Source organism: Atractosteus spatula, chromosome 23, assembly GCF_055471065.1.
Source record: "Atractosteus spatula isolate fAtrSpa1 chromosome 23, fAtrSpa1.hap1, whole genome shotgun sequence".
Lineage (NCBI taxonomy): Eukaryota > Metazoa > Chordata > Actinopteri > Semionotiformes > Lepisosteidae > Atractosteus > Atractosteus spatula.
The window spans coordinates 15,904,886-15,932,839 of NC_142728.1; the positions used below are offsets into that span (position 1 = coordinate 15,904,886).

General features: G+C 52.9%; 1 protein-coding gene across 2 annotated transcripts; it reads left to right on the plus strand.

Annotated features, from left to right (window-relative positions):
- The first annotated feature begins 287 nt into the window (after window positions 1–287).
- On the plus strand, window positions 288–27,417 carry LOC148816288 (arrestin domain-containing protein 1-like). 2 transcript variants are annotated; one of them, XM_088940615.1, is made up of 8 exons: window positions 288–688; window positions 16,066–16,176; window positions 19,924–19,974; window positions 20,622–20,776; window positions 21,244–21,426; window positions 21,856–22,032; window positions 22,537–23,017; window positions 23,714–27,417. In XM_088940615.1, the coding sequence occupies exons 1-8, from the start codon at window positions 571–573 to the stop codon at window positions 23,776–23,778; spliced, it is 1,341 nt and encodes a 446-aa protein (XP_088796741.1). In that variant the 5' UTR covers window positions 288–570; the 3' UTR covers window positions 23,779–27,417. The 2 variants fall into 2 exon arrangements, with proteins under 2 accessions (XP_088796741.1, XP_088796742.1); XM_088940616.1 differs by lacking the exon at window positions 288–688 and adding an exon at window positions 14,665–14,721.
- Window positions 27,418–27,954: the final 537 nt, after the last annotated feature.

Consider the following 27,954-nt stretch of genomic DNA (forward strand, 5'->3'; position numbering starts at 1 on the left):
TGGATTCGCTTCCAGGCCGCATCTCGGCGCGTCTCGGGGGCTTTTAAAACTTTTTTTTTTGAAATCTCCTCGGGCGAACTCCGCGCTTGTGTCTGAGTCCGCAAGACAGGGCTGGGAAATAAAAACAAAGAGAGCCAAAAAAAAAACAAAAACAGGACAGGACACTACATGCCCGCTGGAAGAAAATAGAGAGTCTCAGAACGGAGTCTCCCAGCCCCGGGTGTGGATAACTTACACTTCCAGGGCCGAAAAGCAGCGCCCTCATGACGTGTGGACTACAGGCCACACGTGACAGCGAGGGCGGTGCGAGCCGGGAAGGTGTTGCGGTCCGCCGTCCAGCGGCCGGGATCCGGAGCCACAGGGGCGAGGGAACAGCCGGCCCACTGTGACGTCGGCGCCGCGCCGCCCCGCAGAGGGAGGGGGAGAGAGGGAGAGAGGGAGAGAGAGAGAGAGGGGAGGGGGGCAGCGGCAGCAGCAGCAGCAGCAGGTGGGACAGCCTCTGAGGAGCACGGCCGAGCTCCCCGCGGAGGACTGAGGCAGAAGGAGGGAGAGACGGGCTCCGCCGCCGATATGGGCAAGCTGCAGGAGTTCGACATCGCCTTCGCCGACGGCAAAGTGGTCTACAGCCCCGGCGAGCCGCTCACGGGCACCGTGAAAATCGCCGTGAGCGGCCCGCTGGCTTACAAAGGTGAGCAGCCGCCCCTGTCCTCGCCAAACTGTAGACGAGGGGCGGGGGTCGGACCCTGCCTTCTGCCCCCCCCCCCTCAGCGCTGTGTGTCTTGGCACTCCGTGTCTGAGCGGCGCCGCTTTGGAAACGAGATAACCTCTTTGTTGGCGGAGGTGCTGTACAGGACATCGTGGGGGGAAAGTCGCTCGTAACTGTTTATCCACACAGCTGACAGGTCCGAGGAGAGAGTTGTGTGTCTGTGTGTGTGTGTGTGGTGCGAGGATTTGGGTAGCTTATGTCTTTCATTACCGCGAAACCAGCAAGGACGGGCGTGATTAGGAGAGCAGTAATCAACTTTTGAAACCGCCTGTTTCTAAAGCGACAACTCCCGGAGCCCCCGGAGACTCGCAGGTAACCGGACGGAGTTCCCTCCTGCTCTGGGCGAGTTGCGTTGCTGTTCCTGTGGGGGCAGGAAAATATTCACTTCGCTCGGCTCTTCCGACTTCCCAAGCGGGGTTGAGAGCTTGTTCTGACGCTACAGCCTCTACTTATGACGCTGTCTAATGCTAGAAGGACTATAATAAGAGTTAATTGTAGCTCTTCTGAAAGCGCATATCTCGAAGCGCCTGGACGCGCAGGGCAGCGCTCTCTGTCGCCTCCAACAGGTGTGCGTCTTTGTACCTGTCCACGGGACAGCGTACCTAGAAAAGGAACGCCTGGCTCTTGTCGTCAGATCCCGCAGAAGTATACGAGCTCCGTGAATTCTTCCTCGTTCGTTTCGCTGTCTGTGGAATTGGCCAACTCTTTCCTGCTGGCGTCACTGTGACGTCACGGCGCCGCGGCATGCTCTCTGGAAAAACACCTATGGTGACGAAAGAGGATTTCGCAACACGTCCTGTGTGTATCGCTTCTATTTTATTACTAGTTGAAAATGCATCATGTCAATCGATGTTATTCAGTTGGCGTTGACCCCTCCTTTGGCACATTTCTCCCTCAATAACACAACAGTCCCTCGTTATGAGCTCATGGACGTGTGTTTTAAAGAGAGCTGTGGACCACGCCTGCCCTTTCCAGGTGTGTTAAGCAATGGGAGAGATAAGTGCAAATTTTCCACGTGGGGCACACTGCCAGGTTGTTTTGCTGGGATGGGGATGAAGGGGGTGTGGAACCTGTTAGGTGAGATAGACTGGGCCTCAGGGCTCAGGATGCCATGCAGGTGATACATGGTTTTGTCCCCATTGTGTTTCAGGCTTCTGACAAAACCATGACTCAGCGCCCAGACTGTAGGCAGGGCAGAGGATATGAAGTTTCCATTTTAGTTATTTTTTTAAGGCCAGATCTCAACAGAGCTCCTGTGCTTATGTCCAGATATGCCCATGAACGAATTCTTGCTTAAAAGCGTCTGCATAGGTATTGCATTTTATTCACAGGCTTTACAGTACTTTTCTGCAGGTAGATTGTTTCTTTTCTAAAAAAAAGGTTTTGAATTTCGATTTTTCCATATTTTGTACCCCTGTATTTTGTCGATGGCCTTGGCTTTCTTGCTGTGACTCTGGGTATGAAGACCGTGCCCACTATCATCTGACACCTGCCCAGCCTGAGTCCACATCTCAGCAAGAGGATGAGCCTCACAGAGACCGCTTCGATTATGGGCAGGACCCAGCTCTGGGCAGCTGTGCTGAGAGTCCTAGTGGTTGCTGCTACATGGGAAATGCTCTCCCAGATTAAAGTCCGCCCAGGCCCGGTGAAGCCCAGTCAGGTGTGCTCCTGTACTCTTTGAGCTCAGACGTAGTCCAGCTGAGAACTGGAGAAGTCTGGAGAACTGGAGAGGTCTGGACTGTAGGGCTCTGACTTTTCAGCCTCAGACAAGAGCTTTTCATTGGGGTGCAGAGAGAGTCCTGCCAATATGGTGGGCTGCGTGACTCCTAACTTTACTGGGGCACCCCTGATTATTCATGGGGGCGGGGGGTGGGGGCGTTCTGTCATGAAGTGATTCTGCTGAGATGAGCTGGAATAATGTCTGCAAAAGTCCTGCTTTGAAGTTCAGTGCTGTGCGTGTTGTCTATGAGCGAGTTCGGAGCCGTTCTAGGTTCCCGGCGCTAATTTAGTGTTGGTTCGAGCTGGGCAGGACCTGGCCCTGTTGGCCATCTGTGAACCACATCGCCGGGACTGTAATTTCATGTCCAGCAGCTCAAAGCCAGATGCTCTGTGGATCTGGGACGTTTATCATGACCGGAGCTCAGCGTCAGCATTTGTGCTGCTCCTGGACTGAACAGGCTCTTAGAAGAACCTTCTTTTAAACCTTTTTTGTTGGGGGGGTGTTATGAAACCAGAATTATGTGGATTAGCGGAGTGAAAAGGCAGTACGATGTCCTGGCATTTTCCTGAGCCTCAGGGAAGCTGCCAAAAGCCTCAGATGCCCGATTTTCTAAATCTACGCAGGTCCAAATAGTACGACCTGACCTTCTGCCTGCCAGCCCGTCTAGACCCCTGCGGCGCCTGCCCTGGCCCTGCCCGCGGCCGGAGGCGTCACCTGAGCGTTCCTGCCCCGGAATGGAAAGGTCGGCATGAGAAATAGTTCCGAGAATCTCGGGGAGGCTTTTGGTTGCTGTGTTGAGCCAGGAAAGCAATATCCAAGTTTTTTCTTTCTTTTACGTTCCTGTTCGTGCCAGCTGGAGCCGGCCTGGCAGATCCATGTTTGCTGAATTTGCTTAGTTGTATTTTTTTAATGTCCTGTATTGTCCCGATACGTACTGGCAGATTCATGACTCGCGAAGGCAGTGCTTGTACGATACGTGGCCTGATAAGGGCTGTGTAATCATGTGGTGTGCTGGGTTGATTTTCGGCTCGTTTCAGCCCGATTCCCAGTTCCCACGTGTGGGAGAGAGCCCCAGGAACTGTTAAGGATTTTGGCTGATTGCACAGTGACTCCGCAGATCGAGCATAATTCCAACATTCCCACTGTTCCTAGATAAGAACAGCTACCAGCATGAGGTTAGTCTAGTGACCACAGAATAACTAATGTCATTCCTGACCCACACATAAACACAGGTGCTAATGAGGCTCCAGGGATCTCCACCAGCTGTTTCCTGAACAAGGCCAGTATGACCGAGTAGCTAATGTTCCCCAGTGTCCTGTAAAGAACTGCTAGCTCAGACTGTCTCTTTGACAGTCCTGCTCCATCAGTGGGCGCATGGCGAGTCTGGGTCATAGGAGCTGCGGTTACAGACCTGTGCTCTGTCTGCTGTGTGGTTTCTTCAGTGTAAGACGAGGAAACGTGTGCAGGGCCAAGAGCAACCTCTGACTTTATCTTTAGCTTTATGCCAGAGCTGGCCAGGGAAAACCAGCTTGAAAGAGACTTTACTGTTTGTAAAAAAAAATCATTTGCACTGGAGCAAGCACCTTTGGAAAATGTGGGTCCTTTTACTTTACTTTAATTGACCGGCTTTCTTTTCATATCATTGTCTTGGAGAGAAGCAGGCAGCGTGAAAGGGAAAATAAAGCAATCGGGAAGAAGGCAGCCACTCAGGGACGCGAGACGGAGAGGAGGAGTGCAGCTCAGGCACCGGGCGTTGGGGCAGAATGCGCTGCAGTGGTCAGAGATGGACAGCGGTCCCAGCTGGACCCCGGTCAGGGGCATTGTCCTGTGCGCTCTGAAGTCTCTGCTTTCATCCCTGACGTAGGGCTGTCCTGTCCGGTTTCTGCAGGACTCCAGTCCACCAGGTTCCACAGGTTTCCTTGGGTCTCAAACGCCTTACAGACCAGTAAAGAATAGGCTGTTAACCTGGTCCACTTATGTCTATAAGGAAACTGAGTAATTGTCAGCCGACCTAGAATGAATCTGCAGACGTACCAGGACTTGCAGGAGTTTGGATTTAGGCTGTTTGTCAGCTGCTACGCAGTTCTCCTGGTCTGGCGCCAGCTCGGGGGCGGAGTCCGGTCTTTGACGTCGTGCGTGTGAACCACAGAGATGGTTCGTATCTGTGTGTTTTGCGAGAACAGCACGTTTGTCCTGCACAGCCCCGATCGCAAACTGAGCTTCAACACAGCAGGGCCGGCCTGAATGTTACCGGAGCACCTTGTCCTCCGGGGGCAGCTGAGGCTGTGACTCCGTTAAGGAGTCCTTTAATGAAATTTGCACGGTGCCGCTGAGATCTCGCGCGCCGGCGCTGAAAGCTCGCTTGGTCACAAAGAGCTCTTCTCTTTTCCCCCGCCTGTGTGGTGGGGGGGAGGAGGGAGTGGAAAGACACCTGGAATTGGAGCGGAGGTTGTTGTTTCAGGTTCCCCAGCAGAGCTCTCGCCTCTGTGAGACTGGCGTATTTGTCAGTGAGAGGCGTGATGATAACTGCTTTAACTTACACGCCGCTCTTGTTAGACAAAGTCCTCCACACGTGCATTAGAAGGGGCCCTCCACCTGGGGGGACACACAGCAGCCCCCTGCACTGCAGATCAGGGGCAGGGGAGAGAATCTGCAGCAGCAGGTGGACAGAGGGGGACCTGTGGGGGAGCCAGGTTGTTCACGCACTGGGGGGACTTTAGGCAGGACACTGGAGTATCGCCCCTGAAACCAGTCAATATACAGATCCAGAGATGTGAAGCTGGTGTGCAGAGAGTTATAGTTTAGTGGTATAATACTGCTGATCACACACAGAATTCTCCTTTCCCATCCTAGTGAGGAATTTCAGGCATTATGTTGGGTCTTGTTTCCACCTGCCTTGGTGCACAGTCTGGATTATTTCCCCCAAGATAAGGTGGATCAAGGAGTTTCTGATCACTCACAGCTATTGGGGAACCTTGATAGTGTGTAAGATGTACTTAATGTGAGGAGAGTGAAACGCATCATAAAATGAAAGCTCTTCCAATTTTCCTGTGATCTTTTGAAACAGGCCCCGCGCACACACACCTTACCCACAAAGTCTGTGTAGACTGGTAGCAGGTACATGTGAACTCCGAGTGGCCGGATCGCTCTGTTTTTCACAGGCAGGTGGGATGCAGGGAGTGTGGATTTGCTGCTGTGGGCGGTTGCCCAGGTCAGAGGTCAGGCTGTGAGGTGGGGGGGTGGGAGCAGGTCGTTAATGTCCTGTGTCCCAGCTGGGACTTGATAATTTAAACCGTTTTGCTTACCCATTCTCGTGTTCGCCTCTGTTTAACACCCTAGAGATTGTGGAAATGCTGCTTTCTTTTTATGGCCGGTTGGGAAACGATGAGGCGATGAACCGGAGGCGTGCCCGACCTGCTGCTCCTCATTTTTTTTTACGGAGCGGATTTGTGGGGTACCCGGTTGTGGTGGTGCAGTTTTTTTCGGGGATATTCCTGGGGAGGCTCCCGTCTGTGATTGCTCGTGTCAGAAATGTCAGCACTTGGCCAGTCCGAGGTCTAATTATAGTCCGCAGACCGCAGCAGCTGTTGGAGCAGGGAGGAACGGCGGTGCTGTTGGAGAGCAGGGTCAGATTTGCATTCGGGTTCTGCCAGCTTCTTCCCGGCCTGTCCTCTCTCCAGCCCGGAAAGTGGGGACAGGTTTCTGAAAGACCCGATCGTTGACTGGTGTAACTCTTAGAAGGAAGGCAGGGCTGTGGCTGCTGTCCGTAGCTTTTAATGGTTGGCTTCATGCCGGCAGGGCTCCCGTCTGCTCCAGCAGCGCCCCGTCTGTGAAAGGCGGGTGAAATCTGATCCCAGCAGACTCCTCGTGATCTTTCCCGGACTTCAGACGGAAGCCAGCCCACCGAGCTGGGCAGCGGCTCGGGCGTTGATCTGTGCAGCTAAGGCCTTCAGTCCCAGCTAGCCCACGGCAGGTTTTTCATCACCGGGGTGGTAGATGGCGTTGTTAAGGTATTGTGAGAAGGTGCCGGATGATGTCATTCACGAAACCCCAGCTTGTCAGAGTGCTGCGGTAAATGGGGTTTTGCTCGTGTCCCAGTTCAGCTGGGAGACGCCACTTCTGCCTGTGGAACAAGTGAGGGACGGTGTCTTCTGTGTGTCCTTTCCAGAGGGGTGGCCCCGGTCCGCCAAGCTGTAGCAGGGGGTTCACTGGCCAGCAGGGCAGCTTGTCGGCACTCTGGTGGCATTTCAGGTTTGGCCTGGTGCCCTGGTCCCCATGGGGACAGCAGCTGGGCTCTTCACCTCATTAATACCGCGTGGGCCGTGCGGCTGTGCCCGCGCCCGCCGGCGATCACATGTGGTTTAATAAGCCATTTCCTGGCCATTGCATGGGAGTCGCTTAACGATGACGCTAATTAATGCCGGTCAGTGAATAAAGATCCGGACAGCCTGTTCATTTGCAACAAGGAAGCGCTCAATTCAATGAAGTCATTCAGAGCTCGTGGGGAGTTAAATGCTGACAATCCGGTGGCTGCTCACATTCACTCGAAGAGCTGGTTCTGCTGGAACATAAACGCACGATGCGTCATGTGGGACAATGTGAGCTTGTCCACGCGGTTTTCAGTGAGTGTAACTGAGAGCAGGAGGCAGTTCTTTACGTCAAGGGTTGTGGGAGTGTGGAACTACCCAGCTGATGATTATTGAAGCCGAGTCCCTGGCCTCTTTTAAAAAAAAAATGGCTGGGTGAGATGGGATCAATGAGCTGCTAATGGCCAAGCGAGCCTCGAATGGCCTCCTCTAGTCGGTCACCTTTCTCGTGCCCTGAATCTCTGTGTGCGGATTAAAATCGGCTGAAGAACCCGATCCCTGTCTCCCTCTCAGTGGGAGTTCTAGGTGGGACCCCATGAGGGGATCGAGATGGGCGATCACCTCTGGCTGGCCCGCTTCCTGCTGCAAAGGATTTCGGGGTGATCGCCAGCCTGGACCCCAAGCCCATGCCGGGGGAGCTGGAACGGGGTGGGCCGCCACATCAGCGTGAGGGGGGGGGGCACGAGGAGCCTTCCGACACTGGGTCTGCTGGGTTCTGGTGTTGCCGAAGGCTGCTCTTCTCACGCCTGGTTGTGCTTGCCTCCTCTTCCTCACCGCTGCTGCAAGGGATCCGAACCAGAGCAGGCTTCGGCGTGAGGAAGGAGATAAGGCCCTCAAGGCCATGAACTCCTTCAGATGGTCAAAGACTCCCAGTAGCAGTACTACTTGTACCCCAGATAGATTTTGTAAATATTTTTTGTGATATCAGTTCTTTTTTTAAAAAAAAAGAAAGACACTAGTGTGTTTTCCCCCGTTATCTGTCGCAGGCTTTGTTGTTGTTGGAAAATCAAAGATAAGTCCCTCTCCGCGCTCACTCACATCTCCAGGAGGTCAGATGGTCAGATGCGTGTTCGGAGTTGTGGGCAGATATGGACTGGGGCGGAAAGGGAAATTGTTTTTTAAGCAGAGTCCTGCTTTCCTGGGAGACCGCCGTGGCCGGTGGTGACAGATGGGCCGCTGGAAGCTCACTTGATTACAGGCCTCGTTTCCCTTCCTGTCCGTCGTCCTCCCCATGGAAACCGGAGTTGGAGTCGGGCGGGGGGGGGTCTCGGGAATACTGCAGCAGCAGCAGGGGGGCTGGTCCGCGTGGACAGTCTGGCATGAGTCACGACTGGAGCTCCAGCTGGAGAAATGGAAGGCAAAGAGGCTGGGAGGTGACTTCCGAATCAGGATTTCCTAATCCGTGACACTTCGGACTGCGGCTGTCGTTGGCCATGTAAATTGTGTGTACAGGATGAGAAGCTTTTTTTTTTTAAAAAACTACCCATCTAAAATGCCCCTGATCTCCCTGGTCCACTGACTGCAGTGCCCATATGACTGAGTAGTGTTGTGCTTGCTGGCTCATGTACAAAATCCCCTCTGACGCAGACGTGTGCTACAGTGTATTTAAATCGCGTATCGCCCGTTGGCGGAGGTGCCTCCTGGGAATGTTTCCCAGGCATCGCAAGAACAGTTCCAGAGGTTCCCAGCGCTGTGAAGTGCCCTGGAGTTCCGTGATTCCCAGTCTTAAAGGGACCAGCTCAGGACGCCCTTCAGATTGGCCTTTTAAGCAGCCAAGCTGATGAGGAACCTGGTCGAATTTTCCAGGCTTCCTCTTCGGTCCGTATTGCTTCTGTAGGAGTGGATCTGTAAGATTTGGATATTTCACAAAGTACAGAAGGGCAGGCCCCCTTCTCTTTTGCAGCCTTGCTTGTGTTCTGAAATGGACTAGAATTATGCTTCTGAGCTTCAGAACCGACCGTGAAGCGCTGGGCCTCGGGAGAGCCAGCTGTTTGTCTGAGGTCTGGGGATGCTGGACATCCAACAGTGGGTCTCTCCAGGGTCAGAGACCGGTCCTCCGCCATGGTCTGCGATCGGCACCCTCTGTATCCCTTCTGTCACCAGTCTTCTCCAGGCCCTAGCTTGTGTGGTGTCATTCTCTCTCGGAGTCTGATTTCCATCAGTCTCCATCGCCGGTACCTCAGATGGGATCAGAACCTGCCTGCAGCTCCTGGGACCGTCTCCTGCCGAAGGTTTGTCTGCTCTGTCGGAACGTGTCCCAGACAGGGAGGGAGAATTGCAGGAGATGAGGTCAGCGCAGGAAGAAAGCAATCTAGCCCCGGGTCCCATTAATACCAGATCGAGCTGCGGGCTGACGAGTTTATTTTTAATCTGTAGAGACGTCCAGGGAAGAAGTCTGCTTATCTCGCTGAAGGCGTTTCCGTGCGTGGCAGTGCTGGTGGACCAGCTGAAGAGCGGGTTTTAGGAATGTATCCCATGTGTGCTGCTTCTGTGGTGGCTGATTGGCTGAAAGAGAGCGTGGCTGTTCTTTGACAGGCTTCTGATTGGTCAAAACGGACTCCACTCTCTTATCAGTATCTATCAGCAGTATCTCATGTGAGATCATTGTGATTCACTGGGTGTTTTTCACTCCTTTTGTGCACAGAGCAACTAATTTACAGTCAATTCAGTCTGAAAGTGTAGCTGCTGGAGCAGAGTCCATGACTTGACACTATCCTCTCTCGGTTACTTCAAACTTGTGTTTGAAAAAGTGATTTTTTTTTTAAGGTAGCTGATCATCAACTGCCAATGCAATTTTGCAATTACACATCAATAAATATTTAGCGGTACAAGAGCAGTGTCCACTCCACGTAGCCTTTCAGATTTCTTCCAGCCTTTGGAAAGGTGTTTTCAAACCCTGGGCTGTTGTTTTGGCTGCGTTTCAGTCCTTGAAGTGTCGTTCTGTAGCGCTCCTGTTTGCCAGAGTTTGTTCTGAGAGAAACAGCTCCATCGGGGAGGAATGTTTTAATCGGCACCTGGGCTCGTTGTAACCAGCCCGACCTGCTACTTTGTAATCCTGGAATATTTCTCTGTAGCCCCAAGGCAGGAAGACTGCAGGGGCTGCTGAAAGCCACGTGGATGTGTTTTGCTGTAATTTCAGGAAGTGCACACTTGCAGGAGTTTAATCTATGCAGTCGGATTTGTGCCGTCTGCAGCATTGCACGGCCCTGTTCCCTTCTGTAAGCTTCTCGCGCACAGATGTTGGATTCTGCTTTTAGGATGTTGAAGTAAATGGTGCAGAAAGCTGTCGGTTCTGAAGCAGTGTCGCATGATAAGCAGTGAAGGTCTGCCTGTTGGTAAAATCCTTCCATGACTCATAATGCAACAGACTCTCGTCTGACAATAGAAAACTGATCTTTACAGCCAGTCGTGGGTGTGTCTGAACTACACTGCCCAGTGGCTTTGTCGAAGTTGGCGACTGGCTTCTTTTAAGAAACGACTGGCTGACGTCCATTAGCTTACAGCAACCGAATGAGCTGCACTGGCTGATGGTTTCCTCTCATTTGTAACTGTTCTGAGCTCTTTCAGGTCCAGCGGACTGAGAAGGAAAACATTCGTATGCTTTGCAACTGGAAAAAAAGCTCATTACCTTATCTGCTCTGTTGAGTCTGTGGAACACAACGGGTTCTGTAGGCAAATTCCTGATTTCTCTTTCTGGGCTCGTCAGTCTCGCTGTATACACGCAGAAGGTACTTATTGTCATTAAACAGTAGTAAACTGAAAGGGTAGTTAACATGACTCAAGCTCAGTGACACAATGGCCTTTTCCTTTCTGCTGTAAGATAAGAAGGGGGGGGGGGGGGTTTGGATTCACTTGCTGTCCCTGTGTACAGAAGGACAGAGCCAGGGGTTCGACTCCTGTGTTGTACAGTACTCTCAGGCGAGGAGCTCCATTCTGATTGGTCCAGTAACTTGCCCTGCTGTGTAAATGGGTCTCCGGGTCATCGTTGTTGTTTTTAAATGAACTTATCTGGCTAAATAAAGGGTCAAATCATTTAGAGCTAGAGAGATGATGGGGGAGATAATAGTCTGAGATGCCTGCTTGTGAAACATTTCAATTCCCCTTTTCTCTGCCTAACAAGTGCAAGAGACATGTTTGATGTCCCGGTGTTAACACTGCTGACCAAGCTGGAATGAAACCACAGGCCCTGGTGTGATACAATTCAGTTATTGTTTGGGTGATGTGCTGCCCGTTTCTTGTGCTGAAGAATGCAGTGCCTTTCTTTCTTGTTCCTCTTGAGTGGCCCCTTAAGCCCACACAACCCTTTTGTAGGTGGAGATTCAATTTCCCAGCAGTAAACTAGGAAACAGAATTTAAACAAATAAAAAAAGTTTTTTGTGCCTCGCCCAGATGGTCAGTCTCTTGGCACGCTCTCGGTTGCTCGGATTCCCAGCGCTGATGTCACAGGGGTCAGACTGTCACGGAGAGATCGGCCTCGCCTTCTGATTGGCCGACTCTCGGTGTTGCCAAGGAGATCTCCTAATTTAGGACGATTTGCATTGGTTTTACAAACACACAGGCAGACAGTTGGGAGGTTGCACAATAACCTCTCCCTGTGATTGTGTTGCCTTTGGCCTTCGTACAATCTCATGCATGTGAATGGAACACCTGTCTGTGTGCAGGTGAGAAAATGTCATTGCTTTAAAAACCCCTTTGCCTGTTAATGCTACTCCTTGGAGAAATCTGATCTTCACATCTTTAGGCATAAGGACTTGCTTATTTTAAATTTGCCTGTCTGCATGTTGTGAGGAAGCAGGCAAAAACTGTATCAACAAAAATGGTCACTTTGCAGTGTCTGTCCTGTTATAAACAGAAACTAAACAGTTCTTCTGGAAAGCTGTGATTGTAGAATATCTTCTCGAAGCCTGTCTTCTCGTCATACGGTCTGGCACACCAGACAGTGGGAGAAAAATGCTCTGAATGTGGCTGTGGGTGTCAGGATTTGGTCATGACGATCCCATACCGAGCGTGAGCTGATCGAGCAGCGCAATCTGGTCTTTTTGTTTAAAAAAAAACACTATAAGAAGCATTTTGCATTTTCAAGGAGCAAAAATGTGTATACAGTTTGTATACAAAATTGCTCTTTCGTGGAGGTCCTGGTGTGATTTTCTGGGTGCTCGGACGTCCTGCTGTCATGACTGGTAGCAGCTTGACTGCAGGGTGCTGCTCTGATTAAGTCTTCCTGCGGATTCATCCTGACGAGACAACAGTCCAGCAGGACAGGGCTCTCCTTGCTGCTCCTGTGACATCAGCCTTCGTGCTGCGTGAGGTTGGCAGTCGTGTCGACGATGCCCTGTTGGCAAAGCTTGAGCCCCATCGGACACCTGTAGCCTAAGCCGGGGATGAAGTGGCGTCTAGGGTTCAGAGACCAGTGCTTGTTCGGGATCCATGAGAGAAACGAGACCGAATCGGCAAGAGTACCTGCAACCTGGTGCAAAGCATGAATCGGAGGTACAGCTTGTGGTGCTTCCAGTGATGGTCAGGCACAGTGCTGCCTTTCACAACAGACTCCCTGCTCCCCCAACAGGGCTGATCGCGAGTCTTAGTCAGTGTGATGATTTCAGCTGTGTCAGTGCACTTGCTTCATGAAAAGATGTTCTTGATAACCGTGGATAGGTGGCCATCGCAAGTGATGATGCTCGTGATATTTGTACTGCTTTTGTGTTTTCTTCGCTCCTTTCACCCCTAAAGGGTTCAAACCAGGCCATGAAACTTCCGGGCGTCCGCGTGATTCGAGCTGAAGCCGTCTGTGCTCTCTCCTCTGCCACCGCTATCAAGGCAACGCGAACAATGTCTGTCTCAGCCAGCACTCACCCCCCCCTCCCCTCCCCTGCTGGCTCCAGTTCCAAGCTGTGTGTGTGTGTACATGCGCTACTGTTGTGTCGGCAGTCCGCAGTGTGATCGTGAGGCCGAGCAGATGGGCCCGTAAATAAGGAGCTCTCCCAGCTGTGGGGGCTGGAAGCCATGTGTCTGCAGGAATCCGATGCCACTTTTCTCTTTGTCTTCTCGGTGAGCCGCCCTGTGGTTCGCTGCCAGCCCACTGCCAGTCCATTCAGCCATCTGCTGCTCATTGCTTCCTGCCCGTGTGTGTGTGTGATCCCTGCGTTTTCCAGCATACTGGGAGGCAGGACACCTTCCGTTCAAGTTCCGGACTTTCCAAACTGTAGGCGGAGCACATGGAGCTGCGACCACTTGTGGTTTTGCTTGGCAATAGGATTCACTTTGCATGTGATTACAATGACAAACGAGAGGAGGCCTTGGTTTCTCATCAGGCAGATGGCCAGCTTATCTGAGCTACCTGGTACCATGCTTTACCTCATCCTGATGCTCCCAGGTGGTCACCTTCCTCAACATGGCCAGGGCTCTCTGTGCTAGCTGCCCACTGAACCCTTGTATAGAGACATTGTTCCCAAATGCAGCCAGCTATGTGTCTTTGTTCTTAATTTCCCCATCGAGGCTCGACGCAGCCTTTCTCGTTAACGGCCTTCAGATGCTTTCAGGAGTTTTTGAACACCCGACTCAAGTGCTCACCAGCTCTCGTCTTCCTTGTTTCAAGATGGTGCTGTCCTGACGCTTGTGCCCCAGCTGGGAGACCTCGGTGTGGCGAGAGATTGAAATGGCGCTGTGGTCCGTTTGAATTCGGGGAGAAAAGAGTTTGGGAGGGTTGTGATCAAGTTGGTCACACAAGGGGGCATTCTGCCTTCGGACTCCTGCACGTGCCCACCCAGTCACCTGTCCCCACCCACGCAGCCTGGAGCGAGTCCCACTGAAGTCTCTCATCTCCGAAAGGTCCTTCTCCTCTGGAATGCAGTGTGAACATTCCAGAGTTTCCTGCTCTGCAGTCCTGGAAGCAGGTTTGCTGAAAGCCTCCCGCACTTTGCTTTAAAAACTCTGCACGGCTGATCTTCAGTGAGCCTCGATCTGGCTGGATGAGAGTAGGTGGTGGGGAGGTGCTGTTATATACAGTACCTGTGACCTAAAAACGCTTTTGGACTGAGTAAAAAGGTCAGCATTTCTCCAGCCAGCTCCAAAGGTTTTTGACATATTTTCTCCTTATTTTTAAAATGATCAGTTTTGTGGTGCAATAAATTTTTTATTTGCACTGCTGGGGTCCAATTCAAGTTTTTCTCCACATGATTTTGAACAAATGCAGTAGGTATGACCGTCCGAGATGCCACTGAGTTCAGGCGCATCGAGATGAGCCTGTGTTGCAGGGCGATTGCAGTTAAAGGTGCCCACCAGGAGTACACGGCTCAGACGCCACAGCGCAGCTCGGAAATCGGCTCTGTTACTGCTCTCGTCTCCTGCGTTGCTGTGCTGTGTCTGGGATTTGAAATGTAGCAGTGTTGTACATTGCACAGCCCTTTAGTACAGTGCACGCAGCCCGAGTAAGCCGAGATGGTATCGATGAATAATTCATGACTGCCTGAAACAAAAAGTGACTCTCAGTCTCGCAACGCTTGTACACAGAGATGCATTTACTTGACACGAGCAGGGGATTTACTTTCTCATTAAGATATACTGGATGAGGGCCCTTGGAAAGCCCAGTAGTGTTTTAGATCATCAATAGGATTGTGTATTGCAGGTGTCTGGTCCTGGGAGTTTGCATGTTCCCCTATGCCAGTGATAACGTGTGTCTCTGAACTGCCCCTGGGTGTGAGTGCCCTGTGGAAGACTGGAGTCCTGTCCACAGTCCTTCCTGGATTGGCCCCATGTTGCCATGACTCTCATCAGGAATAAGCGGATTTGTGACAACGGATTGATGGAAATCTGGAATTATTACCAGTACTGATCGATAAAACCACACCCAGGACCGAAGTCTTCAGTTGGTAAGATGTCCGCCAGTCCTCCAACACTCCCCATGACCCTGTGTATGTGAAACAAGCATGAAAGAGGGCGGACGAGGTCTGGACCGTGTTTATATATGGCACACCAAGATCACTGCACCTGTCTGAAGAGGGAAGAACAGACTCCTCAATATCCTTTCTGCCTGCAGGCAATCTGGAATTACTATCCTGAAAAATTCATGGGACTGCTCACACCTTCACTGCGCTGTTTGTTATCTTATCGATCGGCAGGGCGGTGCTAAATGATTTATGAGTCTAGCCCCCCCGCTGTTCCCACCTGAAGGAACAGCGTGCTCAACACAGGGCCTGAGCTTACCCTGAGCCCCTGTACAGACAGCACCAGCTTTCCCAGCTGTGAGAAACCACACTAAACGCTCTCTGGTGACAGGGGATTGCTTTTAACTGGAATAAAGCTGGTGTGATTGTGACTGCCCCCTCCTCCTCCTCCTCCTCCTCCTCTTCCACAGACGCACACAGTGCTGGAGCAGGATCGGCGCTGGGAATGGGGGAAAAAGAAGCCGTGTTCGGATTGTGTGGCTTGCCGGAGGGCAGGCTGAAAGGAGGTGGACAGTGTCTTGGTCCACCCAGCCATTTTCCTACCGCTTTTTTCCCCAAGTCCAGAGTCGCGGGAGAGCCGGAGCTAATCCCGGCCAGGCATGGGCGCAAGGCAGGGTAAACCCTGGGTGGGACGCCAGTCCGTTCCAGGACACACACACACAGACACGGTTAACCTACCAGTATGTCTATGGGCAGGGCCAGCCTGTTTGAAAACTGGCCAATACCCGAGGTGTAGCTATGCCTCGTGATGGAATAGTCTGGGAAACTGCCTCTTTCCGTGAAGAGGTCTGTGCTAGTGTGCCTTATCAGCCATTCACAGAAATGACGCACGCACACACTCGGTGAGCAAGCCCTGGTGGTTTGTGAGAGGCTGCCAGATCTCCAGCGCCTTGCTCTTTCCTGAGGATGTGAGCGCTCTGGCTGAGCAGAGAACCTGTCTCACTCATCGCGTTTTTTATTTCTCTCGCTCCAGCCTGAGCTTTCTGGTCAGGGTCTAAGAAGTGCCTGTTGGCTTTCAGAGGGTCCTGATATTCACTCCTGTTCCTGGAAGGGACGCTGCGTCCGAGAGTATTGAGACCACCCTGGACTTTTATTAACATGATTTGAATCATTCGTTCGTGTAGATGGTCTTGGTCATTGCTGCTGACGGTGGCTTGATCAGTGCTGCCTCTTGAAGGTTGTAAGTTACCTATAGAAGCTGGTGGACAGGTGACTGAAGCACGAACACGACTGATCAATCTGTTGGGTCTTTCTTTTTCTGTCTTGCAGCGATCAAGGTGAACTGCATGGGCTCGTGCGGCGTGTCCACCAAGATGAACGACTCCTCCTGGGCCGTGGAGGAGCAGTACTTCAACAGCACGCTGTCTGTGGCCAACAAAGGTCAGCCGGGGTCTCTCCTCGTGGGCTGGCTGGGCTGGGGGGGGCGGCAGGGGAAGAGCTGGGGCTTGAGTAGTGAGCAGGTGAGAGCCGGCTGGCCGGAGCCTCTCTCTGATGGCCAGTTTCGAGTCCTGAGGTGGCCAGGGGAACAGACTATACAGTTTTGCTCTGAGTCCCCACAGTCTGAAGTGTTTTTGCATCTGTGGGGGAAAAAGCAGATTGATTAGGCCCCAGGTGTTTTGCATCTGGCTGTTGTGAGAGAACATTTCTTAATGGATTAATGAATTGAAAAGCTCTTTAATCTGAAGGGAAGCTTGCACATTATGCTGTCTTGCCTCTCGGAATCCTTTTCTTTTAAGACCGTTCAGCCCATTTAGCCTGTGTGTAGTTAGTTATTAATTGAGCCCAGGATCTCATGCAGCCGTTTCTTGAAAGAAACCAGGGAATTGGCTTCAACGACATGGCTGCGCAGCTCGTTCCACGCTCCCACAACCCTTTGTGTAAAGATGTGCCTCCTGTTCTTAGTTTTAAGTGGACGCCCACGTAGTTTCACATGTGTCTTCTAATTCATCTTGTTAGTTCTGAAGACATCCAGCCAGGCTGATGAGAGGAAAGGCCTCTGGCTTGGAACCTTTCTCGTGTCCCTGAACAGCAGCAGCACGTTTTTGCTTTCACCTTGTAGGCTGTAGGCCGTTTCCTCTGCCCCGTGTCTGACAGATCTCGGTGGTCTTGTGTGCGGGCCTGTGAGACTGTGAGCTGCCTCTCTCTAGCCTGTGCTAGACGACCAGGGAGAGACGGGGCAGTAGGCTGTCCTGTGGCTCACAGAGGCTCAGAATATTTCATGGCTGCAGAATGAGACATTGAAACAGGTCTTTCTGGCTCTTCCGAAAGAGGGAGGGGGAACATGACGTTCTCGAAACCAAGAATGTGTGCAAAGGACGTGTTATGGTAACAAAGCTAGGCTTGTGATCGCTTTCCTAAACCCCCAACGATCTGCTCGCCGAACAATGCCCTTACAATCACTTTGTTTGAGCCAAGGATCAGAGCAGAAAGAGAACTGGTCGGCTCTCTGAAATAAAGCAGCACGTGGCTCAGGTACACATCCAGAGGGAAGCTTTAGTATTCAAGGTACTGGCTGTTCCCTTCTGGTTGATCCCAGTTATGAATATTTTATGCCTGGGAGCATTAATACTGTTCATATGCTTATTGCAAAGCACTAAACTGACTGCAATGAATAGGCCTCCGATATTTGCAGTGTCAGACACTTTTATTTTTCCCAGATAATGAGCAATCAGTTGAGATGGCTCCATCAAGAAAAACCTGACAGCCTCCACCCCTCGGTGTTGTTGATCTGTCATTCGCAAGAGCTACAAATGGGTAGCTCTACAAGGCTGACTTTAATCTGAACAGCAGCAACAGAAGAAATTGCTAGCAACTGGGTTCCCGTGTCGGCATGTAGGTTTTAATTGGTCGTTAGCTTGCAGAAAACCCCTTTCTTTTCTCCTGTAGCCCTCACTCCGTTAGCTCTGTCTGAATACGTGCGCTTGCTGAGAGAGTCCTTTTTAGTTTTGTGTTATACTTGTGTCCATTCTGTAAGGGCATTGCTAATTGCTGTGAGCAGTGGGAGCTATTCAGCTGTGCTTAGGGTGGAAGAGCTACTGGTCCTCTGTGCGAACGGACCCAGTTGGAGCCTGGTGTTCCTGTCGGCCCCGCCAGCGAGTGCTGACAAAGGGAGCCCTTGAGCTGCAGCAGGCAGCTGATATCTTCACACACACACCCCGAGCCCTCTCTCCCTCCCTCCCTGTGTGGACAGAGCGCCCGGGATGGAGGGAGTCGCCTAATTACTCTCCTGCAGCCCCAGCCTGGGCCCTTCAAGGCCGCACTTGAACAGAACCTCTCTTTTTTTCTGAAATTGCTGCACAGGCAGGTGGGGGGCGGGCTTGTTTACAAGCCGGTGAATGTGGTTAGTGTTTCCTCTGCGATGAGATAAGTTTCAGCCGAGCTCTGGATCAGCCTTGCGAGACGAAGGCCTTCTCAGGGTGACTCTATTCTTACGCGAAGGTGGGAGCTGCAGTGATCTTTGCAGAACCTGAAGCACGTTGAAGCAAATGCGATGCTGTTTTCCCTTGTCTTAGAGTTATTTTGGGGATTATTGGTTGTGGAGCTCCAGTCGGGTGGGGAAACAGGTGGACAGTCAGTTAGATGGAATAAGAGAGCAGGACGATCTGGCGCAGAATGGGTGTTGAGCTCGCAGGAAGCGATCCCCACCTCGTGACTGGCACTGTGTCCGTGGGTAAAGAGAAAGCAGGTGTCTGATGAGCCTCCTTTTGCTGTGTTGGGTTCCAGTTCCATTACCCAGGGGAGTGGAGAGAGTGGGAGGCGCCCTCAGTGTTGGCTGGCTGGCTGTGGCAGGCTGGGAGGTTGCAAGGTGATGATCCTGGTGTTATGAAGTTAGGATCCTGCATTCTGTGTGCTGATGGTTGTCTGCAGTGCCCCAAGAAAATTCCTGTGGCGATGCGGTTTTTCTTTTCCCAAAATATGGCTATGCCAAATAGTTATACAGCATGCAGGTATAAGAGCGGTGTTTGTCTGCTGTCACACTGAGGGTGTAGCTTTCTCAGCCATGAGGTAATGCTTTCACAAAGAGCAGGCAGACTGCTGTGCTTTGATGAAAAGAGATTGGCTATCGTAGGATCGGAGGGAAAGAGACACGCCGATGGAGTCTTCTGACTCCCTGCGCCGTCTCTTATTCCTGGGGGTTTTGAATAATCAGGAGAAGGAAGTGTGCATCCAGAGAAGCCAGCATATTGAGTTTGTCAGCTGCCAGTTGATGTACCAGGCAGCAGACACCGTCTCCAGCTGCAGAGCCTTCCCAGCGAAAGGAGACAATATTGGGCTGCTGTCACGCCACACACACAGATCAGGAAGTGGTTTAACGGAGGAGACAATGATCTGGTTATGGCTGCCAAAAGGCCATGAATGAGTCAGGGAATTTCAGGGCAGACAGAGGAGCAGTATTCTCTCTGCCCTCACTGGTCCCAGGTTCTGCAGAGTTTTGTGCTTGGCCTGGCATTGTTCTGTGATGTTTTTCCACATGTGTGAAATTCAGCAAGATAGGGTTTCTGAGCGATTGGCATAGCCTCGGTCTGTATTCTGTGTCAACATCTGGTTAAGCTGTAAAACTGTAGATTTTATTGAGGTTTTTCACAGCTTGACAGTGCTTTACCTTGGAAGTGCCAAAGTGATCTCAGCAGTTGCTAGGGAGTTGCTGTGTGCGCAAATCACAGGCACACCTGTTGGCTGTTAATTAACAGGGAACTCGTCAGTTATTCATTAACCTCGCAGTAAAATCTGATTTCTGTTGGAACCCTTCTAAAAATACCTTCCTTGTCCCTTCCTTCTCAGAACCAAACAAAAGAAGGTGACACCTTCTGTCGCAACATTAGCTTGGGGGGGTGAGATTGTCCTTGGTGCCCTGTGAACTGGAAAAGACATATTTTTGGTCTCAATCATGCTGTCGTCAGAGCTAGTTCTACCTTTAAATGGCGTGGCCCTCTGCCCTGTCACAAGGGTGCCCTGGTGACACCGTGTGGCCAGCCCTGTAGAAACCTTTATATATATAAAAACCTTTATATAGCTCTTTTCTGGACACTCCACTCAAAGCGCCTTACAGGTAATGGGGGGGGGTCACAGAACGTCTAGCCTGCAACAGCAGTTGTTGAGTGTTGTCTGTCCTCTTGTGTTCTCTAGGGACTCTGGCAGCTGGAGCACATAGCTTTCCATTCCAGTTCCCCTTACCAGGTAAGACAGCCGCGCTGACTCTGAGCAAGCCTGTTCTGTGGGGGGCGAGATTATTAGCACTGTGCTGTTTCAGTCCTTCTCCCAGCGGGCGACTAGACTAGACCTTCAAATTACCTTGATTTACCTTGCTGGCAGGAGTGGCCGGCATGCTGGAGGCCCGTGATGCGATGGAGGAGACCGGACGTGCTTGGGCCAGCGGTCACACACTGACGGGAGGGGTGTATTTCTGAGTTTTTCCCTCTCAGTAGCCGCTGTGTCACGGGGTGGGGGGACAGGCTGTTTTTAAGTGTCCTCTCTTGAACGTAAGGACGTGTGCAGCGTCTGTCAGGAGCTGCTTCACTCTGCTCTGGAGGGGAACCCCTGACCGGTGGTTAAATTGACACACACACCTTTGGGAATGAGTGGAGTACATGTTACACTTCCTGTGGGCACGTTAACGTCGAGCCACCAGCTGCCCAGTGAGCGGTTTTCTTTAATGATCTTAAAACCCTACAGATCCATTTTTTTAGGGAAGCTCCTCTTTGCTCATAGATCACTCAGTCCTTTGTTGCAGCTGCTGCCAGAGGGCCAGCGCGGGGGGGGGGGTGGTATTTCGTGGCTTTGCTTCGATCTTTATCGTCCTTGCTCCTGCACCCTCCTCTCCGCAGGCTTGGCACCCACCTCGTTCGAGGGGCCGTTCGGGAAGATCCTGTACCGGGTGCGGGCCGTCATCGACACGCCGCGCTTCGCCAAGGACTACAAGGCCGAGAAGCCTTTCTACCTGCTGAACCTCCTCAACCTGAACGAGGTGCCCGACATCGAGGTGAGAGACGGCTGGGGGGGGGGCGGTTACGCTGGGGCACGCCAGTGAGATTGCTCACTGTGCCCTCTCGAACCTCGAGCACGACCAGAAGAGCGCAGCTCTGCTCGCTTCCTGTCCTGTCTGCTCCAGCGCTTCTGCTGGCAGGCGAAAGCACTGAGCCGTTTTGTCTCGGACAGGGAAGACTACCTGGGGTCACGATGCAAGTGTTCAAAATCCTCAAGGACACTGGCAAAAACTCCATGAGTTCAAAAGATCGATTAGCTCATGATCACGTGAGATAATCGGGCCGGATGGCCTCTTGTCTTCTGGATCTGTTCTTGTGCTGGCTTGTTTCCTCCTCGTGCGTCTCCCTCAGTGGTGGCGTTTTGTCTTCTGTCGCTGCCCGGCCCTGCCGATCGTCTCTTCCTCGAGAGGAGCGAGCGGCTAAGCCAGAGTTTTTCCTCCTCCTCCTCCTCTTGTCACACCAGAAGCCCAGCTTGGCCGTGGCCACGAAGAAGTTCACCTACCTCCTGGTGAAGACGGGCACGGTGATGCTGAAGGCCAGGAGTGACCTGCGGGGCTACGCACCCGGCCAGGTCATCAAACTGACCGCCGAGGTCCACAACAAGTCCGGCAAGGATACCAGCTGTGTCCTGGCCAGCCTCATCCAGGTACTCCTCTTATAAACCTCCTGGCCGCTCAGAAATATCAGGGCTCTTCAGCCTGGGCACAAGGGGACCCCAGCGTCTCCTGGAGCTCATCCTAAGTGACGCATTAAGAGAAGTGAAATTTAGCACCTGAAAGGCTTAATCTCAATCAGGTGCCGCCCACCTTATATACAAGGAACGTGAATTTCATATAGATGTTCTCTGGTCACATGTTGCAAGGTGGGAGTTCATATGTTACCTTCCAAAGCAAAGCATAACAGGTTGGACATATACAGCGCTTCTCCTCAGCAGCCGTTATGAATGTGGGAGGTGTGTTGGGGTTTCGGAGGAGCTCGGGTACTGTAGCGCGGGCCAAGCCCAGGTCCCAGGACAGCTGGAGGGGATTCAGCTCTGTGCTCAGTCCTGGTCCCCCCCCTCCCCCTCCCCCTGCAGAAAGTGACCTACAAGACGAAGCGCACCATCTTCGACCTGCGCACCATCGCGGAGGTGGAGGGCGCCGGTGTGAAGGCGGGGAAGCACGCCGAGTGGAAGGAGCAGATCATCGTGCCGCCGCTGCCGCAGTCCGCCGTGCCCGGCTGCTCCCTGATCCAGATCGACTACTTCCTGCAGGTGAGCGCCCCGCGGCCCGGGGCTGCCTCTCTCCCAGGCCGGGCGGAGGAGAGGCTGTGACGAGACTCCCAGACTCCCGCCGGGAATTCTGAAGGCTGTTCCGCTTCCCTAAATGCTGGAGGTCCAGAGGCACGATACAGAGTTGGTTCAAGCTCCTCTGGTAGACCACCATGTCATCTTGGGGTTCAAGACCACCACGTGATCTTCTCTGGTGGGATTGGAGATAAATCCATTTATTCAGTAAACGGAGCGCCAAAATTGTAGTCGTCATGGCAGCCCCAGGACTACAGTCTTACAGAATTACAGGTCCCGAGTAGTCCCTAGTTCCTAGCCCCTGTAGGACTGCAGCCTCTCCGTGTTTCCGTGAGAAGTGGCCTGGTAATACCGGAGAATGCCGGTCGGAGGTGTGGCGTCCGCCCTCGGAGCAAGACTCTGAGGGCACGGGCTCCTTGCAGGTCACAGACAGCTTCTAACCTGGGCCTCCGATCTGCTTCTGTGTTCCAGGTGTCCCTGAAGTCGCCGGACATTCTGGTGACGTTGCCCATCTACATTGGGAACATCGCCATTAACACCTCTCCCAGGACCCCCGCCCGCCCCGCTCCCCCCACCCCGGCGCCCCGGGTGCCCCCCACGCCAGCGCCCCGGTCCGCCCCCGGGGCGACGCCCAGCGCCCCCCCGGCCGAGGAGGTGGAGGACCTGGCGGCGGGGCTGGAGAACGAGGAGATCCCCACCAAGAGCCACTCCCAGCAGGACCCCTCCGGCGGCCGGCAGCCCTCCTTCTCCCCCAGCGCCTTCAGCTACGCCCCCGGCCTGAGCTTCTCCGAGGACCAGCGCCGCTCCGACGCCTCCGGCCCCTCGGGGCCGCTCTTCTGCGTGTCCACGGGGGCCACCATCCCCTTCTTTGCCGAGGGGGGGATCGACCCCGTGCCCACCAGCAGCCAGCTTATCCTGCCCCCCGAGTATAGCACCTGGGGGTACCCGCACGGTGAGTCCCCCTCCTCCCTCTGCCCCGACTGAAGGAAAAACCGGGCGACGGACTGGAGCCACCCAGCACATGGGTACCCCTATACAGGGAGAGAGATGGGGCTCCTTTCAGAGGTCCTCAAAGTGGCAGTCAGGTTTAGTGCGTTTGTAGTAGTAATCCTTACACTTATATAGCGCCTTTCTGGACACTTCACTCAAAGTGCTGTACAGGTAACTGGGAATCCCACTACCACCACCAATGTGCAGCCCCACCTGGATGATGCACCAGTCCGCTCCCCACACACCAGCTCTCAGTGGGGAGGAGAGCAGAGTGATGGAGCCAGTTCAGAGATGGAGATTATTAAGAGGCCATGACTGGTAAAGACCAGGGGGAAATTTGGCCAGGACACTGGGATAACACCCCTACTCTTCTCGAGAAACGCCCTGGGATTTTTAATAACCACAGAGAGTCAGGACCTGGGTTTTACTTCTCATCCGAGCAGGATGAGGTGATATGGCTGCTGGCTTTTAGAAAGGGGGCAACATTAACTACTGCCATTCACACAGGGACCCGGCCCAGCTCTGCTGAGGTTGACCCGATAGACCTGGGACAATTGCACTACACCTGGTGCGAGCGTTGTTGGTCACGTTGAGTCCTGCGTGTTTTGCGTAGCTGTTGTAACGCTCTGCTGACTTGCCTCTGTCTCTGTGTCCCCAGAGCCGCCCCCCAGCTACGAGGAGAGCTGCAGCGGTGCCCCCACCCGTGTCGACAGCAGGAGATAGAGCAGCGGATGTGCTTTCGGCACTGCAAGGCACTTGGCACCATGGCCGCCCCCTGCAGGACACGTTGGGGCACTGCAACCTGGCCTGTTCTGCCCAGTGGCGTCCGGTTTCGCGTCCAGATTTTTGTAACTACTTCGGAAAAAGGGATCGAGCTTGTTTTTTTCTTCCTCTCCTGCCTGTCCGCTGTCGTTATCAGTCTCATTTTCCAAGAGAAATAAGAGGAGCTGGAGAATTAAAAAAAAAAAGTCAGCGATGGTCACCCTGGTGCCGATCGAAGTAGTTCCTTAAACTATACCGAGACGGAGCACGAGCTCCAGGGAAGCGTTGGGAAAACTGGAGCTGGGAGCCCGGCCAATTTCATTTTTAGTGCTTTTAAAATGTACAGCATCTGTGATGCCTTAAATCGAACTTACTACTGATCCTCTTTTTTTTTTTTGTCCCCTCATTAATTTTAAGACCACCCCACCCGGCCTTCACCTGATCTGTCCGTGTCAGGGGGGCTAAGATCCCAGTACACCGGTGTCGCACCAGGCACAACAAAACTGAACAAAGACTCAGACTTTTGTTTTCCAAAAACCGGTAGAGGCTTTGTCGGAGTCGCCCTGGTCGTGAAACTTGTGAAACCTGCAGGAGGAGCTGGCTGGCGGGCGGATCTCCCCGGGACGGAAGGTGGCCTCCAGACCTCTCCGCGGGATTGAGCAAGGAGCAGGACCCGAGTGCCAGCCGCCGGAGTCCACAATCCGGGTCTGCGGATCTACACCCCGCCGGTAGCCGGGCAAGGCCCTCAAGCCTGCCTCACGCAGAGGGAGAGAACAAGGGGCGTGTCCCCCCCACCTCAGGCCACCTGCTTCCGAGATGGGAAAAGGGCATCCCGCCCCGTGCTCAAGGTCATCGGGATCAGCGGGAAAAACAAAAAAAAAAATAACACCGTCCAGGATGGAGGAGCAGGACAGCCGCGGGCGAAGGGCTCTTCTTCTCGGGGCCGGTCGCTGGTCAGAGCCCCCACCTCCTGGAACGGAGGACAGATTCCGGCTCGTCGTCCTCGGAGTGGGAGGAGCCCCCGCCACCCGCAGGGGCTCTGGGATACTACGGGGGGGGGGCTCAGACCCCTTGTTTTTCGGGGGGGGGGTAGCGTCTGTTCCTGGCTGGACGCAGAGGTGCCGGGGCGCTTGCCTTACGCACTGATCCGATCCGGCGCGTCTGTATGCGTCTTCACGGGTTTCGTCTGCGCGCTGCGTCTCCGGGCGCCTGTCGAGGAAGCAGCTAGCGCTTGCTTGTGCTTGCGTGTCGATCACGGGTGTCCGGGATGCTACTGTCCGGTTCCTTTCCGGCACATGTTCCCGTTCACTTGTTCAGGGGCACAAGCCCTGTGAAATCCCATTGGCTGGCAGGGCCTTCTGTATTTTGCCAGAGGTTTTAATGCAGCGGGTGTTTCTGGAGAGGCGGCGTTTCATTCCCACGCTTCTGGCCCAGGAACACGAAGGTAAATGATGGAGGATCGTCCCGTGTGCGTCTGTGGTCTCTTTGACTCAGGGACGGACCACTGCGTGTTGGGCTCTCCTGCTTGTGTCGCCAGCGCCGGCAGTTACACGCTGCGAGCGCCGGTCCCCAAATGAAGGAAGCCGAGGACTTCGTGCGCACTCCTGTGGCTTGAAGCGACTGCTCCAGCGCTGCCATGCTTGCATGCGGTATGTAGTGGCCAGTGCACTCCCATGATCCACTCTGGGATTAGCCTGGCAAGTCAGGTCTTTACCTTTTATAAACCAGGCTAAAATGTCCCACCACAAGAAACAAACTGCTCCATGAAGTGGGCTCCGTTCAGTCACTGAGCAGCAGTTGAAGGTGTGTATATTACTGCACTTCTCTTTCTGAAATAAGGTGATTCATCGAGTCTAATTTTATAAAAGAGCAGAGGAGCACTGCACCGGCTCAGTGTAACTTCGTTTTTATTCATCCGAAGTGACTTGGATACCTCCTCTTAGGTGCTGGGGATGTTAGCGCCCCCTGGTGTTCACACCCATTCTCCATGGATGCATTCGCTATAGCTCCTTCTGTGTGCGTTTCAGATCTCGTCTATCAGTGCTTAGTATGCACCCTGGCTAGCCTTCTAACTCTGTGATTACCTTCAAGTTGGTAATCGAATATTTCCAAACCTGGGGATGAATGCAGCGTTGTCGTGTTTGACTTGGAACGATGAGCCCAAGTTGTGGGCCTGCGTCTGCCCTGTGATGGACTGGCGTCCCACCCAGGCTGTAACCTGCCCTGAGCCCCTTGCTTGCTGGGATAGGCTCCAGCTGCCCCACTGCTCGAGTGAGTCTCCCGAGGTGGAAGCAAAGCCGGGAGAGTCACCCCTGCAAGGGAGAGTCGAGCCAAAGCCCAGCCTGGCAGTCTCTCTGGACTGATGTGCTGCAGCTCCCTGGAAGATCTTCCGGGGACCCCGATAGTGTGCTTATACATGCATCGCACGTGATGTTGTGTGACTTGGTGTGTCCTGTCCCAGGTTCAGCTCCCCCTGCGGGTGGTGGACTATCCGGGGAAGAGACTGGGGGGGGAGTCCTCGCTGGACAGGGACCGACGGGTTTGCATACGATTGGGGAAGAGTGTGTTGTGCAGAAGAAGGGACACGTTCTCGGGGGCGTGAGATAATTTAGACCCGATGGCCGTGCGACGTTGTGCGGGATGTAACTTGCTGGGTCCCTGCTGCAGGGGCTGGCTGAGCTCACGCAAGAACCGCTTTGCTCTGCCAGCCTCTGCGCAGGAAGGGCTCCACTGTCCCCTGGGTGAGTCCTGGAGATCAAAGCTGGGGCGTCATGAGAAAAGGGGATTTTATCTAATGGAATCATCTGTCTTTTATCCTTGGGAACGCTGGTGGCAGCAGAGCCGTCTTGACAAAGGTGAACCTGAAATTCACCCCCCAACCTCCCCCCCCCACCCCGTGAGCTGTTTGACCCCTGACCCCTGAGCGTTTGTAAAGAATGTTGAATCCCGAAAGAGGTGACTTTCTTCAGTGAGGCAGACATATTTAGGGCCTCACTGGGCTAAAGGGAGTCTGAAGTGGTTGGTTTTCGATGAGGATCGGTGTTACAGGACGTTTTTGAGTTTCTGCCTCGTCGCATTGTCCTGATCTGTGCGGTCTGGTCCGGAAAAAAAACCAACAAAAGGGGTCCGACTGGGAAATTTGGGACTTCTGCAGTCTTTCAGAGGACTGTTCTGATCTGTGTGTGTCTGTGTGTCTGTGTGTCTGTGTGTCTGTGTGTCTGTGTGTCTGTGTGTCTGTGTGTCTGTGTGTGAGAATGAAGACGCAGGAGTGTTTTGCTCAAGGAGCGCTGACCCAAAGCCTTTTTATAGCAATTTAGAGCTGCTTTTATTTGTAATTGTTTTTCTTGCACAAAAGAAGGTTCTATAGCTTTATTAACTTATATTGGTCCTGTTCTGGGTTGAACGGAGAGCGTGTTTCTCTCTCTCCGTGGTAGGGCAGCGATTTTGTACTTTTATACCAGTCACAGAACGTGCCTCCGACTTCCCCTGATGTTGATTCCCTTTTCCCCCGTGTGCAACCACTGTCTTAACAGCACCTTAGAGAATCACTTTTTCGAGTGTTAAATTGTCATATTAGGTACTAATAAAGATTCCTACGAAGTTATTGTTTCTATTTGTTTTTTTTCCAATCCAAAAGGGAAACGGGGATCTTGTTCCGTGCTTCAGGTGAAGGGCGGGGAAAATATTTGCAAACCGCATGTCACCGGACTGCAGCACGGAGAGAGGCTGGTGACGAGTTCATATCCTGGGTGTAACTGCTGTTGTACTCTTAAGCACGGCCCTTCGCTCGGATTGCTCATGTTAATGGCCTTATGTGTGCAGATCTGTCCCTGGATAGTCACTGAGAATGAGATTGTATTAATTTGTGGAGGAGAATTTCTTCTTGACGTAAATTCGTTATCAAGCGGAGAATCGCAATTATCCAAGTGCCACAGTTCAGTGGCTCGCGTCTGCCCTCTGCTGGTTTCCTGTGGTAAACGCGGACGTGTTCCATGCTATTGTTCCTGATGTGTTTTTTACCAGTACGAACCACATTACCCAGAAGTTTCCACGATTCGGCCATGTCGCGCCTGTTTGCAGGCTAGTATCTCTTTGGAAAGAGGCAGGGTTTTCATTATAAGGCAGAAGGAGCCCTCA

Bases quoted from the DNA above. Each gene is read 5' to 3' on its own strand.
- LOC148816288 (XM_088940615.1), top strand. From the start codon at position 571: ATGGGCAAGCTGCAGGAGTTCGACATCGCCTTCGCCGACGGCAAAGTG. The intron at 689-16,065 runs GTGAGCAGCCGC...TCTGTCTTGCAG, and splicing joins CGGCCCGCTGGCTTACAAAG to CGATCAAGGTGAACTGCATG. The intron at 22,033-22,536 runs GTGAGCGCCCCG...TCTGTGTTCCAG, and splicing joins AGATCGACTACTTCCTGCAG to GTGTCCCTGAAGTCGCCGGA.